The following is a 19,573-nucleotide window of genomic DNA, read 5'->3' as shown; positions in this document are numbered from 1 at the left end:
AGTAAGAAATGAACTTTTGTCCTTTCATCACTTTATGAGTGTGTCAGCGAGGAAAAGTATCGAAAAGTTTTTAAATTATGTGTAAAATTTGTTGACAGTTGCTAAGTATTTTCATTCTCAAATAGAAAGCCCGGATATTTACTTGCCGTCATTTACGCTGCCTCAGGACCGACACATGAAGAAACAAGCACACTTGGTGCTATCTGTAATACTTGTCTCATTCTGTTAAACTTTTGACATGAGATTATACCTCTTGATGTGTAGACTACGACACATTTTAAATTTTTAATTCGGTCGATAATATGCGAAATACTGAAAACCAAATTTTTGTTGCTCCTGGAAGACGATAGATAGGTAACTGGTGCTGGGTTCCGGGTTAGCGGTTTAGTAATATAGATGGCGCTATTTAATACAGATACTGTAAACGGTGAGTATATTACGTTAACTATTCGTGACTCTAAGCATTAAAACATTTACCTTCAACACCTCCTCAGTGATTTCACCCATGTCCGATACGAAACACCCATCCACCATGACTTCATCAGGTGATAAGAATTCTGGTGCGTTGTCGTTGATGTCTTCTAGGGTCACGATTATTGTTGTCGAGTTGGAGTTGGAGTCTCCTGCAATGCACAGCGGAAAGGTTAGCAGTAAATCTCGTTTCAGGCAAATAACTTACAATAGACATATTTAATTCTTAATTAGCCTTTTTACGTTACTGTTTACGGCACCTGAATTCATCCTGATACATAATTCTCATTTAGGTTTCCACGGTTGTCCTTTGAGACGCTAAAAAAATACGGTAACACGAACTAAATATTAATATCTCTGCAGGAAACGTCTGCTTATGGCAACTGACAGAAGGTTTCTCAGCAGCTACACGTTGTGGAAGGCCTTACACAGTGGCAGCTGTTAGTCAGAAAACGAATGTCCTATTACTAGTGCAAAATGTGGTGTCACCGCCAGACACCACACTTGCTAGGTGGTAGCCTTCAAATCGGCCGCGGTCCGTTAGTATACGTCGGACCCGCGTGTCGCCACTGTCAGTGATTGCAGACCGAGCGCCGCCACACGGCAGGTCTAGAGAGACTTCCTAGCACTCGCCCAGTTGTACAGCCGACTTTGCTAGCGATGGTTCACTGACAAATACGCTCTCATTTGCCGAGACGATAGTTAGCATAGCCTTCAGCTACGTCATTTGCTACGACCTAGCAAGGCGCCATTATCAGTTGCTATTTATCTTGTGATGCATGTACAGTCAGACCGATGTTCACCAATTATGGATTAAAGTTAAGTATTCCAGAAGCTACGTACTTTATTTGCTAGACTCAAATCCTTTAACTGTTCCAGACCTCACGCCAGCCTGCGTGAGCTTAAACGCGTGCCTTTCGGCTTCATCTCCTAGTGGCTTGGCTGTCTTGCCAAGTCACAACACAAAGAGCAACACATCATACCGTTTGCGCTTTGAAAGAGGAACCCGTTAGTCATAAATACAAAGTGCTATTCAAGAAATCCAGAAATGTGTAATTTATGCACAAATCGTTACGAGTACACTGACAACGGTTTGTTGTCTCCCCATACATCCATCTTGAATCAGTGTGGTAAAAGGCAGCGACCCGAGACGTTTGATTAAGTGTTGGTGAGTACATGTCCACACTCGTGTTTCCGTGCGCTTGCGGTTTTGCGCTGGTTGACTTGAAATAGCAGAGTGCCAGTATAAAGTTGTGAAAAAAGTGATGCAGAAATGCATAAAATTTTCAAGAAGGCTTTCGGTCAGACGCAGGCGTACGACAGGTATAAGCGTCTCAAACACAGCCGAACATCGACTAATAAAGATGACCTTTCAGGTCGGCAATCAGCTGGTATCACTCTAGAAAACGTTCAGAAGATAATTCTCGAAGATTGTAGACAGACTATCTAGGACCTGTGCAGCATCTAGGGAATAAGTTATGGTACATGTGAACGTATGATGTCAAAAGAATTGAACACGTGAAGGACTGTTAAGATTGTGGCGAAACTGCTCAGGACGATCGAAAACAACATAGCGTGGAAGCCTGCAGGTCCTTTCAAAGGGTGTCATTGGCTAAGAATGTTGGGTTTATGATCCTGAAAATAAGGCGCAATCATGGCAGTGGTACACTACTTTTTTACCTACGCCACAAAAATCCGACAAGAGTAACACTAAGACCTTGTTGATAAAGAATTCATCGTCATCCCCCTCCTCCCACCCCCTCCCCTGATTAGATAGGTCAATAAAGAGTTCTGTCGCGATGTTCTAAGGCCTTTTTGTTCAGGACATGAGGAGAAAACGTCTACAGAAGTGGCGTGCGAACTGCTGGATACTCCACCACGATAATGCACGATTGCATACGGCCTGCAATATGCAGAAACAAATTTTGACGGTAAACAGGATGACGGCTGTTCACAAGACTTATCTCCGTGTGACTTCTTCCTCTTCCTGAACATGAAAGTTATGTCGAAATTCCCCTGGCCTCCCACGGGAGCTGTGGCTGTAATCCAAAGCACCATGACGGGCGCTGGCTACGTCAACACTATTGCAGACCAGCTGAGCCCCTTCTGTTCCCCACAGGCGATAAAATCTTCCAACAGGATAACTGACAGTGTTACAAGGCCAGAATCATGCTACAGTGATTTGAGGGACGTATAGTGACATGACGTTGATGTCTTGATCACCAGCTACGCCTGATATGAAATCGATGCTTTCGGGCGCCAGCTCCCTGTATATTAACCAGCTACCAACAACTTATGGGAATAGCGTGACCTATGCTCGGACATCTCATGGTACATATCTCCAGAAACCCACCTAGGACTTGTCATATCCACTGCCAGAAACTGAAGTTGCTTGTATGTGAAGTTGATGGGGTGAAGATTTGAAGCAGCTGATAGAACGAATTCAAAAGTAATAGCAGTGTACATGGCTACAACACTAGGAGAAAGGATGATCTTCACTACTCAAGGTTAAATCTAACTCTGGCTCAGAAGGGGGTAAATTATGCTGCCACAAAAGTCTTTGGTCTCTTACCTAATAGCATCAAAATTCTGACAGATAGCCATATAGCAATTAAAAGGAAATTCAAAGAATTTCTTAATGGCAACTCCTTCTACTCATTAGATTAATTTTTGGATATAGTAAGTGGGTAATTTCCCAACCTAAAAAAAAAATATTGAGTGTCATGTAATATTTTGTCTAATGTAATATCTTGTATAGACACTTTTTATTAACCTGACACGTGCCACATTATTACGAAGTGTCGTATTCATGATCTATGGAACAAGTACTAATCTAATCTAATCTAGAGGCTCAAACTGGACCGCAGAGGGGTACTTAAACACACTAACGAAGATACCAGGATACATTTCAAAATTTTCGGGGCAAGATTGGCATATTTGCGCCAAAGGGGACTACTGTGAAGGTGATGGTGGAGAGTAAGATTTAGATAAGGCGTAATAACTTTAAATCAAATACTGTATTTCTGTGAATTCTGGATACCACCTTTTATGTTTTATCATTAGTGTCAGTATTTTTTTGTGTGGGGCTGGGGGGGGGGGGTGACAACGAGGCAAGCTAGTCTTAGATTACCTCTTGCTGAAGGCTCCCAATTTAGCTGTAATGTTTCCTACTGCTTGTCAAGTTTCAACCAACAGAAAAGCATCGCTTTTTGAACATACCTCGTAATTTTCTAGAATTTCTTGTCACTTTCGAGACCCTTAGATTTTAAACCAATTTATTTTCCGGATTTTAGCTAAAATATATGAGAATTGATATATGTAAGAATGTAAATGCTTTTAGAGTACTGGTCATGGTTCATGACAATTACCCTCCACCCCCCCCCCCCCCCTTCTCTGTCCACCCTCCAGCAACCGCGCCTGAAGGAAATTCCCAAATTCCCAAGTCTTCTTCAACTCCATTACAAAACGTGTTGAGGCTCTGACTCCACAACTAACGTGTGCTACTACCGATAGTAGTACGACGTAGTCAATCGCACCCGTTACACGCGAGTGGAAGATCTCTGGTGCATTCGGAGCCGAGGGAGTCTTTAACGACAAACAGGCTACGACCCATGGGCCTTTAAGTGAGAAGAGGATGGTCGTTGTTCAGGTTCGCGTGGGGAGGGGGGCTTCGCATACAGTCGAGTCGCACCAAAATTACATGAACAATAAGCAGATGTTGATGAAATATGAACGCAGAAGTTTTCCATCGAATGGGAGGGCATCAGTGAGTGCGTCATCGAATTATTCGCGGAGAGTACGCATAATTACACACGAAGTGAGGGGACAAATCAGCATCGTCATTATTAGTCAGTAATATCCGTTGGCGGGCAGAATTGTTCTTAAAACAATTATTAAGGTTACAGTGAACTGTTGTAGCGTTATGGTTTAATTTGAAAGGCAATACAACAATGACAAACTTCGGTGTGAATGCAGAACTAGATTTAGCTGCTAGTATGAGCATGGTTGGGTCTAGACATAATTAGTGATATGATACTTACGAACTCAATAACCGAAGTAAATTGTATGAACTTACATCCTTTGAAAGCACCCTTTTTCACAAATAATTGAAGAACTTTAATATTCGTGAATTAGGAGACATGTTTTCGCTTTATGCAAAACTTTCAGGTTTCGTGCGAAGGATGTTCTCTCTGTTAGTCATACCTTCACATGTCCGATCACCGCAAAGAAGACTGTTTCAATTAAGAATCAGCACAATGTAGCGGAAGGGTGCGTTACACAATCGCACCATCGAAGACTATGTATAAGTTATTCCGTAATTCTAATCACTCCAATTACATGTTTTCTCCTCGGTGATGTACTTTTCACGAACGTTAGTATAGTGATCATACAACGACATTGTTGCAAGGTAACATAAACCACATTCAAAGACATTGTAGATAAAGTAATATATACAAATATGTAATTTGCTGTAAATATATAAATAGCTGCTTACGCATAATAATGAGAACATGAGGATGGAGAGGCCAGACTAATGTCAAAATTGATTCGATAACTTTTGAATATCACGAGGATGTTCGCTTTCATACTAGTAATCGGTGTCATTTAGGTAAGAGTTACACGTTATCCTTTCTCCTTCTCGTCTCCCCTTTTACCCCTGGTTGTTTCACAGTTAAAAAACCAGGAATTCATATTACACCGGCTGTAGGATGTTCGGTGTGATAGTTATCTAGAGATGAACAGAGTAATACAAAATATGGAAAGATGGAAGGAGAGTCAAAACAGTCAAAGACAGACTACTTAAAAAAACATCATATCCCAACTAATCACAGGTTCATCGTAAAGATGTGCTGTACGTTACCAGTACATATAATAGTACAAAATATTTACAAATTTGTTAATAAAAATTCAATGCATGTGAAAGAAATATTTTGCCTTCCTGCTGTGAACAATACCCGATCTTTGCGAGAGTATAACTAATGGCAGAGACATTAGCTGCCGTGATGCTGTTACAGGAGCGATGGTCGCTTAAGGTAAAAAGGTTATCCGGAAAAGTTTGGTCACGAACAACTTACTTAGAAGATAACCTGAGAACATCCAATTAAAATCAGACTAACGCAGAATAATGATGTTTATAACTTAAAGAAACAAGAAAAAGAAGATTCGATTTAACGTCTCGCAGACGTCGTGGTCACTATAGACGGAGCACAAGCTCGGATTATGTCAAGGATGGGGAGGGGAATCGGTCGTGCCCTTTCAAATGAGCCAATGCGCCATTTCCCTGGAGCGATTTACAGAAATCACGAAAGACCGAAATCTGGATGACCGGGCGCGGGTTTGAACCGTTGTCCTCCTGAATGCGACGCCAGTGTCCTAACCACTGCGCCACCTCGCTCGGACAAAGAAATTGGAGGACTTGGCCAGCACTTATCAAATACAGAATGTTGCGTAATAAGAGACCGCTGTACTCTTATGAAAAAAGTAGAAAGCAGAAAACACAGAAAACTTAATGGCAATTCGTGCATTCGTAAGAAGGCTATGCGTAGAGCCTACAATAATTCCCATCAGATCCTGGTGAAAAATCTATACGAAAATCCTTCGAAAGTCTGGTCATACGTATGTATAGACAATGAACGGATCTAAAACTTCCATCCAGTGTCTTGTGGATGAGTTTGGTGTTGAAAATAAAAACAACAGACAGAAAATTGAAAGACGGAATTTCGAATTTGAAAACCTTTTTGCGAATGAGGATACTAGTTTAGCAATGTTTGGCTCCCGTGTACTGACACACACACACACACACACACACACACACACACACACACACACACACACATGACAGGTACTGGGAAACAATTAAAACCACTCAACGTTAACGACGCAATAGGCCCTGACGCAACTCGCACTAAATTTGATGTTGAACACGCTACGGAATTAGGCCCTTTCCTAGCTCATATTCATTTAGAATCTCTTGCGCAGCCAACAGTTTGCCGTGAACGGAAAGATCGTAGGTCACTCCTCTTTACAAAAGGGGTAAAATTAATCCACAGAACTGCTGACCAAAATCGCTAAGGTTAGTCTGTTGCAGAATCCCAAAGACGGAACTTTATGAAATTCCTGGAATAAAAACAGTCTCCCTCAGAGAATCAGTTCTGATTTAGGTTGTTCTCTTTTCCTAGATTTCGGAAAGGCTCTCGACACTGCACCACGTCGACGACTAATAACCAATCGTACGTAATACGGTAGTGGATCAGATATGTCCGGACACCCTTACTTGCGTGCTCATAGCCAAATGTGCTTCGTACATCTGCCCTGGCACTATGCTTCTCTTCAGCAGAATACGCAGCAACAGTTCGGCCAAATTCCACGGATACGGACCGAATTAAGTGTATGTATTTTATAATAATACGCATTTAGGAACTAACAGCAGAATCCAAAAAATCAACTAACGTTAAGAACTTCCTAAGAGTGGATTTTTCTTGGTCAGTAACAAACAAAAACACTTAGAGACAATAATATTTTTTAAGATGGACTTAATTTTAATTGGCTGTGAATTCGGTCGTGAGCTAAGTAAAATTTGTCTCTCACCTTAGGGGTCGAGAGGTAAGCAGCAGAGTCACTGTGGGGTTAAACTTACTAGCTGCTATGGCATAAATTTCGATCGGAATTCCCATGGATTCGCGAATGCGCATTATAGAGACAGTCATCTTCAAATGTGGTACATGTTTGTAGCAACTAATATGGCATCAAATGAAGGCTGTTGTGATACAGCGCAATCAGTAGAAGAAAAAGACATTAAAAATAATTTAGTAAATATTTGCGTTCGTGTCTGATGTCTCATTTTTCAATTATTGCTACAATGTACTAATTTATGAAGATCACCAATTAATATCAAGATGGGTAGGGAAAGATGTGATAAAATAGCCAGAACAGGAAAAAGTGACCGTTACTTAGCTTTTGCTATGAATAATGCTGTTGGCTGTCGAGAAGTCATTTACCTTATACTTGTTATGTTACTTGTATGGAGAGTAATAATTTTGTACAATACCAATGTTTACAGTATCAATGTTTGGCCTCCATTTGTAGTTCCTTGTTACTTCTTTCAGTTTCATAGTTTCTCCTGTAATCATTAATGCCGATATGGCGTACGGTTGGGAAAAGTGGCCTCAGTTCTCGTCAGGAAAAGTGGCCTAAGTGTTTACTTTAATAACAGTTACTTAAAAAAAAAAAGATAAAATTGACATCTAAACAGTTTTATATACAAAGCTATCAGCCGACATCCTATCCCTTTCTGACAATTTTGAACTAATTAGGTTTTATTATTGAAAACTGTCTCTTCTGCTTTATTTGACCTAATACACAATCCGTTTGAAAATGGACTGCAGCAGCTGCTTGTTACTCTTTCAGATACTAGGCCGTGAAGATGCCTAGAAAATGTACTCGGTGCCAGAAAAACGAAGACGGGATCCTGTTGCGATTGCAGTGGCTACAGTATCCGCTTACGTACGGAAAGCTGGTAGCTATATAAGCCTTTAGAAAAATGCATGTAGTTCCTGCACATTACTTTCAGTAGTTGCAGGGGCAACAGTCTGGATGATTGACTGATCTGGCCTTGTAGCCGGCCGGAGTGGCCGTGCGGTTCTAGGCGCTACAGTCTGGAACCGAGCGACCATTACGGCCGCAGATTCGAATCCTGCCTCGGGTATGGATGTGTGTGATGTCCTTAGGTTAGTTAGGTTTAATTAGTTCTAAGTTCTAGGCGACTGATGACCTCAGAAGTTAAGTCGCATAGTGCTCAGAGCCATTTGAACCATTTTTGGCCTTGTAACACAGCCTTGTAACACAGCCTTGCTGTGCTGGTACTGCGAACGGCTGAAAGCAAGGGGAAACTACATCCGTCATTTTTCCCGAGGGCATCCAGCTTTACTGTATGGTTAAATGATAATGGCATCCTCTTGGGTAAAATATTCCGGAGGTAAAATAGTCCCCCATTCGGATCTCCGGGCGGGGACTACTCAAGACGACGTCGTTATCAGGAGAAAGCAAACTGGCGTTCTACGGATCGGAGCGTGGAATGTCAGATCCCTTAATCGGGCAGGTAGGTTAGAAAATTTAAAAAGGGAAATGGATAGGTTAAAGTTAGATGTAGTGGGAATTAGCGAAGTTCGGTGGCAGGAGGAACATGACTTTCGGTCAGGTGAATACAGGGTTATAAATACAAAATCAAATAGGGGTAATGCAGGAGTAGGTTTAATAATGAATAAAAACAATAGGAGTGCGGGTAAGCTACTACAAACAGCATAGTGAACGCCTTATTGTGGCCAAGATAGAAAAAAATGGCTCTGAGCACTATGGGACTTAACTTCTGAAGTCATCAGTCCCCTAGAACTTTGAACTACTTAAACCTAACTAACCTAAGGACATCACACACATCCATGCTCGAGGCAGGATTCGAACTGCGGTCGTAGCGGTCGCGCGGTTCCAGACTGTAGCGCCTAGAACCGCTCGGCCACCCCGGCCGGCGCCAAGATAGACACGAAGCCCATGCCTACTACTGTAGTATGTCTCTGCCTCGTGATGACTGGGTGTTGTGTGACGTCCTTAGGTTAGTTAGATTTAAGTAGTTCTAAGTTCTAGGGGACTGATGACCATAGATGTTAAGTCCCATAGTGCTCAGAGCCATTTGAAATACTACTGTAGTACAAGTTTATATGCCAACTAGCTCTGCAGATGACGAAGAAATTGAAGCAATGTATGATGAGATAAAAGAAATCATTCAGATAGTGATGGGGGACGAAAATCTAGTAATCAAATGGTTCAAATGGCTCTGAGCACTATGGGACTTAACATCTATGGTCATCAGTCCCCCAGAACTTAGAAATACTTAAACCTAACTAACCTAAGGACATCACACAACACCCAGCCATCACGAGGCAGAGAAAATCCCTGATCCCGCCGGGAATCGAACCCGGGAACCCGGGCGTGGGAAGCGAGAACGCTACCGCACGACCACGAGCTGCGGGCAATTTAATAGTCATGGGCGACTGGAATTCGATAGTAGGAAAAGGAAGAGAAGGAAAAGTAGTAGGTGAATATGGAATGGGGGTAAGCCACCTGGTAGAATATTGCACAGAGCATAACTTAATCGCAACTAACACTTGGTTCAAGAATCATGAAAATAGGTTGTATACATTGAAGAAGCCTGGACATACTAGAAGGTATCAGATAGATTATATAATGGTAAGACAGAGATTTAGGAACCAGGTTTTAAATTGTAAGACATTTCCAGGGGCAGATGTGGACTCTGACCACAATGTATTGGTTATGAGCTGTAGATTAAAACTGAAGAAACTACAAAAAGGTGGGAATTTAAGGAGATGGTACCTCGATAAGCTGACTAAACCAGAGGTTGTACAGAGTTTGAGAGAGAGCATAAGGGAACAATTGATGAGAATGGGGGAAAGAAATACAGTAGAAGAAGAATGGGTAGCTTTGAGGGATGAAATATTGAAGGCAGCAGAGGATCAAGTAGGTAAAAAGACGAGGGCTAGTAGAAATCCTTGGGTAACAGAAGAAATATTGAATTTAATTGATGAAAGGAGAAAATATAAAAATTCAGTAAATGAAGCAGGCAAAAAGGAATACAAATGTCTCAAAAATGAGATCGACAGGAAGTGCAAAATGGCTAAGCAGGCATGGCTAGAGGACAAATGTAAGGATGTAGAGGCTTATCTCACTAGGGGTCAGATAGATACTGCCTACAGGAAAATTAGAGACCTTTGGAGAAAAGAGAACCTCTTGTATGAATATTAAGAGCTCAGATGGAAACCCAGTTCTAAACAAAGAAGGGAAAGCAGAAAGATGGGAGGAGTATATAGAGGGTATATACAAGGGTGATGTACTTGGGGACAGTATTATGGAAATGGAAGAGGATGTAGATGAAGATGAAATGGGAGATATGATACTGCGTGAAGGGTTTGACTGAGCATTGGAAGACCTAAGTCGAAAGAAGGCCCCGGGAGTAGACAACATTCCATTAGAACTACTGACAGCCTCGGGAGACCCAGTCCTGACAATACTTTACCATCTGCTGAGTAAAATGTATGAGACAGGCGAAATACCCTCAGACTTCAAGAAGAATATAATAATTCCAATCCCAAAGAAAGCAGGTGTTGACAGATGTGAAAATTACCGAACTATCAGTTTAATAAGTCACGGCTGCAAAATACCAAAGCGAATTCTTTACAGACAAATGGAAAAACTGGTAGAAGCTGACCTCGGGGAAGATCAGTTTGGATTCCGCAGAAATATTGGAACACGTGAGACAATACTGACCCTACGACTTATCTTAGAAGCTAGATTAAGAAAAGGGAAACCTAGGTTTCTAGCATTTGTGGACTTAGAGAAAGCTTTTGACAATGTTGACTGGAATACTCTCTTTCAAATTCTGAAGGTGGCAGGGATAAAATACAGGGAGCGAAAGGCCGTTTACAATTTGTACAGAAACCAGATGGCAGTTATAAGAGTCGAGGGACATGAAAGGGAAGCAGTGGTTGGGAAGGAAGTGAGACAGGGTTATAGCCTCTCTCCGACGTTATTCAGTCTGCATATTGAGTAAGCAGTAAAGGAGACAAAAGAAAAATTTGGAGTAGGAATAAAAATCCATGGAGAGCAAATAAAAACTTCGAGGTTCACCGATGACTTTGCAATTCTGTCCGAGACAGCTAAGGACTTGGAAGAGTAGTTGACCGTAATGGACAGTGTCTTGAAAGGAGGATATAAGATGAACATCAACAAAAGCAAAACGAGATAATGGACTGTAGTTGAATTAAGTCGGCTGATGCTGAGGAAATTAGATTAGGAAATGAGACACTTAAAGTAGTAGAGGAGTTTTGCTATTTGGGGAGCAAAATAACTGATGATGGTCGAAGTAGAGAAGATATAAAATGTAGACTGGCAATGGCAAGGAAAGTGTTTCTGAAGAAGAGAGCTTTGTTAACATCCAGTACAGATTTAAGTGTCAGGAAGTCGTTTCTGAAAGTATTTGTATGAAGTGTAGCTATGCATGGAAATGAAACATGGACGATAAATAGTTTGGACACGAAGAGAATAGAAGCTTTCGAAATGTGGTGCTGAAGAGGAGTTTGTGGCACAATTTGACTAGAAGAAGGGATCGGTTGGTAGGACATTTTCTGGGGCATCGAGAGATCACCAATTTAGTGTTAGAGGGCAGCGTGGAGGGTAAAAATCGTAGAGGGAGATCAGGAGATGAATACACTAAGCAGATTCGGAAGGATGTAGGCTACAATGGGTACTGGGAGATGAAGCAGCTTGCACAGGGTAGAGTAGCATGGAGAGCTGCATCAAACCAGTATCAGGACTGAAGACCACAACAACAATAACAACAACAACAATAACAACAACTTTCTTTTTTGCTTAAAAATAGTCGTGTGATATCTTATAATGTGTAGTTTCAAAATGCGTGTTTGGTAAGCTTCACCAATCGGGAGTCGGGAGACGTGGTTAGGTGAATATAGAATTTCTCTTCGAATGACCCCTTTACTCGCCCCCCCTGCCCCCCCCCCCCCCCCCCGGCTCTTAAGCCAAAACATCTGACGACCATTGATACAGGTGGATCAGCGTTCATTGACTCTGAGCACATTGTGACTGGCTCCCAACAGCCAACTCCGGTCACCGAAATTTATCAGTGGCTATAACGTCATCTGACGTCCGCTGAAGAGCAGTCTCAGAAATGGAGAAAAAAGAGGAAATCGATCCCAGAAAACAGTTGTTAGGATATGAACCACAAAAACCTGAGCGTCATGCTAACTCAGCAATTCTGTCAGCACCTGGAACTCACCGAACAGAAATTCGTTAACCCAATGGTTTGGGGAGAGCATCAAAAAGGAATCTGCTGCGGCTTTTCGTCTGACGATGTGACATGGAAAGCACTAAACCTATTCTGGACAGCAGTGTCACGACGCAAGACGAACCTCAGGAAGTGGGGCTTCGTGACTGAAGACGACTCCCGTAAATATGGTGACATGCAGAATCCACATCACCTCGTATGCAGAAACCCGCACAGTCCTTGTACCAAAGAAGATCTATACGCGGGAAATGGTAAGGCCACAGTGCCAGGCAAAATTTTGTTATTATTTTTATTATTTTGTATTACCGAAGTGCTGGATGTAAAATAAATAATAATATACCTATGAAATGCGAAACTGGCCACTAGATGTCACGAGAGGTGGACACGTCAATATAAGAGCAGTCAGGATGTATTGCATTGTCAGTATAGGCGCAAAAGAGCAGAGTACACTATGTGATCAAAAGTATCCGGACACCTGGCTGAAAATAAGTTCGTGGCGCCCTCCATCGGTAATGCTGGAATTCAATATGGTGTTGGCCGACCCTTCGCCTTGATGACAGCTTCCACTCTCGCAGGCATACGTTCAGTCACGTACTGGAAGGTTTCTTGGTGAATGGCAGCCCATTCTTCACGGATTGCTGCACTGAGTAGAGATGAGGTGAGGCTTGACATGAATCGGCGTTCCAAAACATCCCAAAGGTGTTCTATATGATTCGGGCCAGGACTCTGTGCAGGCCAGTCCATTACAGGTATGTTACTGTCATGTAACCACTCCGCCACAGGTCGTACGTTATTAACAGGTGCTCGATGTTGTTGAAAGGTGCAATCGCCATCCCCGAATTGCTCTTCAGCAGTGTGGAGCAAGAAGGTGCTTAAAACATCTGTGTAGGCCTGTGCTGTGATAGTGCCACGCAAAACAACAAGGGGTGAAAGACCCTCCATGAAAAACACGACCACACCATAAAACCACTGCCTCCGAATTTTACTGTTGCCACTACACACGCTGGCAGATGACGTTCACTGGGTTTTCGCCATACCCAGACCCTGCCATCGGATCACCACATTGTGTACCGTGATTCGTCATTCCACACAACGTTTTTCTACTGTTGAATAGTCCAATGTTTACGCTACTTACACCAAGTGATGGTCATTTGGCATTTACCGGCGTGATGTGTGGCTTATGAGGAGCCGCTCGATCATGAAATCCACGTTTTCTCACCTCCTGCCTAACTGTCATAGTACTTGCAGTGGATCCTGATGCAGTTTGGAATGTCTGTGGGATGGTCTGGATAGATGTCTGCCTATTACACATTACGACCTTCTTCAACTGTCGACGGTGTCTGTCTGACAACAGACGAGGTCGGCCTGTACGCTTTTGGAAACAGTGGACCTAGGGATGTTTACGAGAGTTGAAGTCTTACGTACAGACGCATGACACAAGTGACACCCAACCACCTGACCACGTTCGAAATCCGGGAGTTCCGCGGAGCGCCCCATTCTGCTCTCTCACCATGTCTAATGACTACTGAGGTCGCTGATATGGAGTACCTGACAGTAGGTGGCAGGACTACGCACCTAATATGAAAAACGTATGTTTTTATTGGGGGGGGGGGGGGGTGGCGGGGGCGGGGTGCGGATACTTTTGATCACATAGTGTATGTCGGTCAGGTGAGCTCAGTAACTTCGGACGGGGTCGAAACATTGGATGTCACCTGAGTAACAAATCGTCACGGGCGTTTCAATCCTTCTGAAGCTGTTAAAGTCGTATGTTGATAATGTAATTATGAAGTGAAAACGCGAAGGAGTTACAAAAGCTAAACCAAGACCAGTCAGACATCAAGTACAGCCGAACAAAGATCTTCGAAGAACGCGGAGGGTGCTTCTAAAAAATCGCATTAAACCGACGGACGGAAGCACTCGTGAGTTCAGGAGTGCTATCTGAAATCCGGCTGGCACAATGAATGTGCGGAGCGAGTTAGGAATAAGGGGTGCAAACGGTCGAGCAGCTTCATAAGCCACATATTTCTGTAAACAATCCTACGAGACGATTGGGGACAACTGGAAACGAGGGACTTTGAGTGATGAATCACGCTGTACGCTAATGCAGTCCGATGGAAGAGTCTGGGTTTGGCGAATGTCTGAAGAACAGTACGTGCCACCATGTGTAGTGCCAGTAGTGACATGCACAGGAGATAGTGTTACGGTATGGGGGTATTGTGTGGTCCCCTTATTGCGCTTAAGGAAACGTTAAATGCGAAATGATATGAGCACATATTACAGCATTGTGTATTGAGTACAACAGAAGAACAGTTCGGAGACGATGGTTCTTTGTATCAGTACGACAATGCCCAAACCAACAAAGGTTTGAGGACAATAACATTCCTGGAAAGGATTGGCCGGTCCAGAATTGCGAACTTAAACCGATGGAGCACCTTTGGTATAAGTCAGGACGTCGTCTTTGCTCGAAACAGACCACAGCGTTCAACATCACTACGTTATCTAGTTTCGGCGCTTTAAGAGGAAAAAATGGAAATGAGCGTATGGCATTGTTGGCCGGGAGGCCCCATTCGGGGAAGTTCGGCGGCCGAGTGCAAGTCTTATTGCAGTCGACGCCACATTGGGCGACATGCGTGCCGGTGATGAGGACAACACAACAGCCAGTCCACGAGCGAAGAAAATCTCCAACCGGACCGGAAATCGAACCCGGGCCAACTTGCACGGGAGGCAAGCACGTTACCACCCAGCTAAGCAGGTGGACCTTGAGGAACGATGTGCTGCCGTTGCTCCACATACATATAGACACCTCACTGAAAGTTCCCCCAGCAGAGTTCAAGCAGTCGTTAAGGGCGATGGTTGGACTCAGCCATTATTAATGTCCATTAATGGGTGACCGGAAACTTTTGCTCGAACACTGCATCTTCACGGATATGCGATTTTCTGATGAATTTGGACTGACAGAAAGCAGCACTCTATACTGGACGGAGAACGTTCTCCCTCTGCATAACTGTATACTATAACGTACTAGCGTTCTCGTAAGCGCATTTGTACAAAGTTATATTGACTCTTATCGATTCGGTATGTGCATTTGTTTATTCCACATATGTCGTCAGTTGGCGCAGCGTCTCAGTGTGCTGAGAAGTTACAAAGAGTTAACTTGTCTGTTTGAATGATCTTTATGGTGCTTATAAACTTACGTAAAATAACGAATCTTGTTTGGCTTACACTCGTACTTTGACTGTAGCACACTTACGTACGTTGCCTAGATGTCACTGAAAACTTATTTGTACTCACTACGTTGAAAGGTGTGTATATCATGAGAAATATTAAGTTTGCCGCTGTGAGCATCTTTGCGTGTCTGAATACGTACTCTTTGGCTACCAAATATTGTATTATCGAGTAGAGCTCGGGTGTGCGAATGAGTTAACTGCAGATGCAGAGGTAGGTAGATAGATTGTGGGAGAGAGAGAGAGAGAGAGAGAGAGAGAGAGAGAGAGAGAGAGAGAGAAAGAGAGGGAGGGAGGGAGGGAGAGAGAGAGTCGTCGTGTTGAGTCGTCACAGAGGCGCTTGGATGGAAGACGTGGCGCTCAGAGAATGAATTTCATCTGAGATGGTGTCTGATGTGTAATTGAGGTTTGAGGATAAAGGCTGATTTTAAGAGGGGTTTATAGAAAGAAGGCTCACCTGCAAAAAGACAATTTGTATTAAATGTTATTTGCTGCTGGCGCTAACCGGGTAGTTACTGTAAGATAAAGATTTCATTGTGTTTAACGTGTTGGTGTCCAATATGAATTACTAGTCATGTTTGGAATATTCTAATTAGCTTCCTCCCTCCACTGTTACTTATGAGTACTTTGTTAGGAAACCAAAGAATAAACTTGACGTAATTTAAATATTGTGCGTAAAAGTAATTTTTACAGTGTACGTCATTGCTGAGAAGAAGTTGTGGTTTACGCTAGTACTAGTCACTTGCATGTTATTAAAAGGATTTAACCTAATTTCAAAATACCCTTATATTCATTTACAAATATTTCACTGAAGCTAATCCTCACTGTTAAATGAAAAGTAAATCTGGTTACATTAGCCTGTCGCGCCTTGTGCTATAGTGTGGTCAGTGAGTTGCATTTTTCAAATGATAACAAAAGTTTAACAAATGTAATGACACAGTTTCAGAGAATTTGCTGGTATCATACAGGTATGATTTTATGTATACAGAGTGAAGGGGCGGGTGAAATTTTGTACCAAGGCCGGGAATCGAACCCGGATGTCCTTTTAGCTAGCCAGGTGCGGATTACCCTGACACGCCTCCTTCCTAGATCCATATTCTCACTGCCGTCCCAGTCTACTTTAAATTCCTCCTTACACACGAACAGAATCGTCAAGGCTCCCCATATTCTGGAATAGCACCTCAGCATCAAATGTAAGTTGGGATCCAGCCTGAAGCTCAGGTGCAGATTACTTATACAAACGAAATGACACAGTTTCAGAAACTTTACTTGTCTCATACAGATACTATTTTATGTATATAGAGTGAAAATTTGCACCAAGGCCAGGAATCGAACTCAGGTATCCAACTTGCTAGGCAGGTGCAGATTACCCTGGCACGCCTCCCTGCTCTTTCCAAATTCTCACTGCCGCCCCAGTCTGCTATAAATTCCCACTCACACGCGTATTTGTGTGCAGTGAGAACTTGGACCGACGAGACAGGTGTGCCAGGGTAATCTGTGCAGGTGTGTGAACTGCTGTCTCAAGGTGGCTTAGTGGTCAACTCGCCTGCCTAGTAAGTACGAGACCTGGGTTCGATTTCCGCCTTTGGTACAAATTTTTACTCGCCACTTCACTCTATTCACACAAAAACAAAAGTTTAATTTACGAAAGCAGCTTAAAGTAAAACAATTTTCGTCGCGCTGTGATGTACACTACTGGCCATTAAAATTGCTACACCAAGAAGAAATGCAGATGATAAACGGGTATTCATTGGCCAAATATATTATACTAGAACTGACATGTGATTACATTTTCACGCAATTTGGGTGAATAGATCATGAGAAATCAGTACCCAGAACAACCACCTCTGGCCGTAATAACGGCCTTGATACGCCTGTGGATTGAGTCATACAGAGCTTGGATGGCGTGTACAGGTACAGCTGCCCATGCAGCTTCAACACCATACCGCAGTTCATCAAGAGTAGTTACTGGCGTATTGTGACGAGCCAGTTGCTCGGCCACCATTAACCAGACGTTTTCAGTTGGTGAGAGATCTGGAGAATGTGCTGGACAGGGCAGCAGTAGAACATTCTCTGTTCGACCCGTACAGGACCTGCAACATGCGGTCTTGCATTATTCTGCTGAAATGTAGGGATTGGCAGGGATCTAATTAAGGATAGAGCCACGGGTCGTAACACATCTGAAGTGTAATGTCTACTGTTCAAAGTGCTGTCAATGTGAACAAGAGGTGACCGAGACGTGTAACCAATGACACCTCACACCATCACGCTGGGTGATACGCCAGTATGGCGATGACGAATACACACTTCCAACGTGCGTTCACAGGGATGTCGCCAAACACGGATGCGACCATCATAATGCTGTAAACAGAAACTGGATTCATCCGAAAAAAATGACGTTTTGCCATTCGTGCACCCAGGTTCGTCGTTGAGTACACCACCGCAGGCGCTCCTGTATGTGATACAGCGTCAAGGGTAACCGCAGCCATGGTCTCCGAGCTGATAGTCCATGCTGCTCCAAACGTCGTCGAACTGTTCGTGCAGATGGTTGTTGTCTTGTAAACGTCCGCATCTGTTAACTCAGGGATCGAGACGTGGCTGCACGATCCGTTACAGCAATGCGGATAAGATGCCTGTCATCTCAACTGCTAGTGATACGAGGCCGTTGGGATCCAGCACGGCGTTCCGTATTACCCTCCTGAACCCACCGAATCCATATTCTGCTAACAGTCATTGGATTTCGACCAACGCGAGCAGCAATGTCGCGATACAATAAACCGCAATCGCGATAGGCTACAATCCGACCTTTATCAAAGTCGGAAACGTGATGGTATGCATTTCTCCTCCTTACACGAGGCATCACAACAACGTTTCACCAGGCAACGATTGGAAACTTTCGTCATGTCAGCACGTTTCAGGTGTCGCCACCGGGGCCAACCTTGTGTGAATGCTCTGAGAAGCTAAACAAATGCACATCACAGCACATTCTTCCCGTCGGTTACATTTCGCGTCTGTAGCACATCATCTTCGTGGTGTAGCAATTTTAATGGCCAGTAGTGTATTTAGGGAACATGCAGTTCGACACTTCATATTCATGCAGTATACGGACAGAGCAGAGTTATCCATTGCACAAAAAAAAAAAAAAAAAAAAAAAATAATAATAATTCTAGGGCCTAAACGAACTTTCTGAGATGAAATTAGGAACTGTTATCGCTTTCAAAACTTTCGTGTAAATTCAGCAGATGCTTTTTTCTAACAGGGCACATTTTTAGTATCCAACAGTTAGCCTTTGTGTGTGACTGTTTGATGAGGAAGATATTCTGAGAATTACTGGTAATTATTCTTGATATTCAAATGGTTCAAATGGCTCTAAGCACTATGGAACTTAACATCTGAGGTCATCAGTCCCCTAGACTTAGAACTACTTCAACCTAACTTGCCTAGGGACATCACACACATCCATGCCCGAGGCAGGATTCGAACCTGCGACCGTAGCAGCAGCGCGGTTTTGGACTGAAGCGCCTAGAACCGCTCGGCCACAGCAGCCGGCTCTTCATATTCAATATTACAGATAATCGGGTGCAGTTTAAATTAATTGGTACCACACAGGTCGGAAATATTTTACACAGTTACATACGTGTTCAAAAGTAGCAGAACACATGGGTGACAGTGTAATCATAACTCAAAAGTACTTGTAATTTCTTAGACTTTCCCGGCGATTTGATCACATCTCGTGGAAATCGGGTTTTCTGCCGGATATCAGCGTCTTCCAAACACGATATTTCGACGTCATTACTTGACGTCTTCATCAGGTGATCCCTGAGACCGGCTGCTTGCTGGACCGGATCGCATATTTATGCCTGCCCGGTACCTGGTGTTCTGTTTGCCGTTCCCTAGTCGGTCCGCGCCCGCCGGTCGCCCTCTCCTGCCGCTCTAGATGTTTCCTATTCCGTCCGCGCCCACTCCGGCCGCCTCCAACTGCGGTCGTGGCCTCCTGGTGTTGTACTTG

General features: G+C 43.3%; 1 protein-coding gene across 1 annotated transcript in view; it reads right to left on the bottom strand.

The window, feature by feature from the left end:
• Positions 1–19,573, bottom strand: part of LOC126416943 (cadherin-23-like) — a 597,779-nt gene that overhangs the window by 177,687 nt on the left and 400,519 nt on the right. The window contains exon 19 of the mRNA XM_050084822.1: positions 478–623. Within this exon, the coding sequence (XP_049940779.1) occupies positions 478–623 (146 nt within the window). The remainder of the gene's footprint in view (positions 1–477; positions 624–19,573) is intronic.

Source organism: Schistocerca serialis, chromosome 8 (genome assembly GCF_023864345.2).
Source record: "Schistocerca serialis cubense isolate TAMUIC-IGC-003099 chromosome 8, iqSchSeri2.2, whole genome shotgun sequence".
Taxonomy (NCBI): Eukaryota; Metazoa; Arthropoda; class Insecta; order Orthoptera; family Acrididae; genus Schistocerca; species Schistocerca serialis.
Note: the sequence above shows the minus strand (reverse complement) of the source record. Positions and strands in the feature narration are given on the sequence as shown.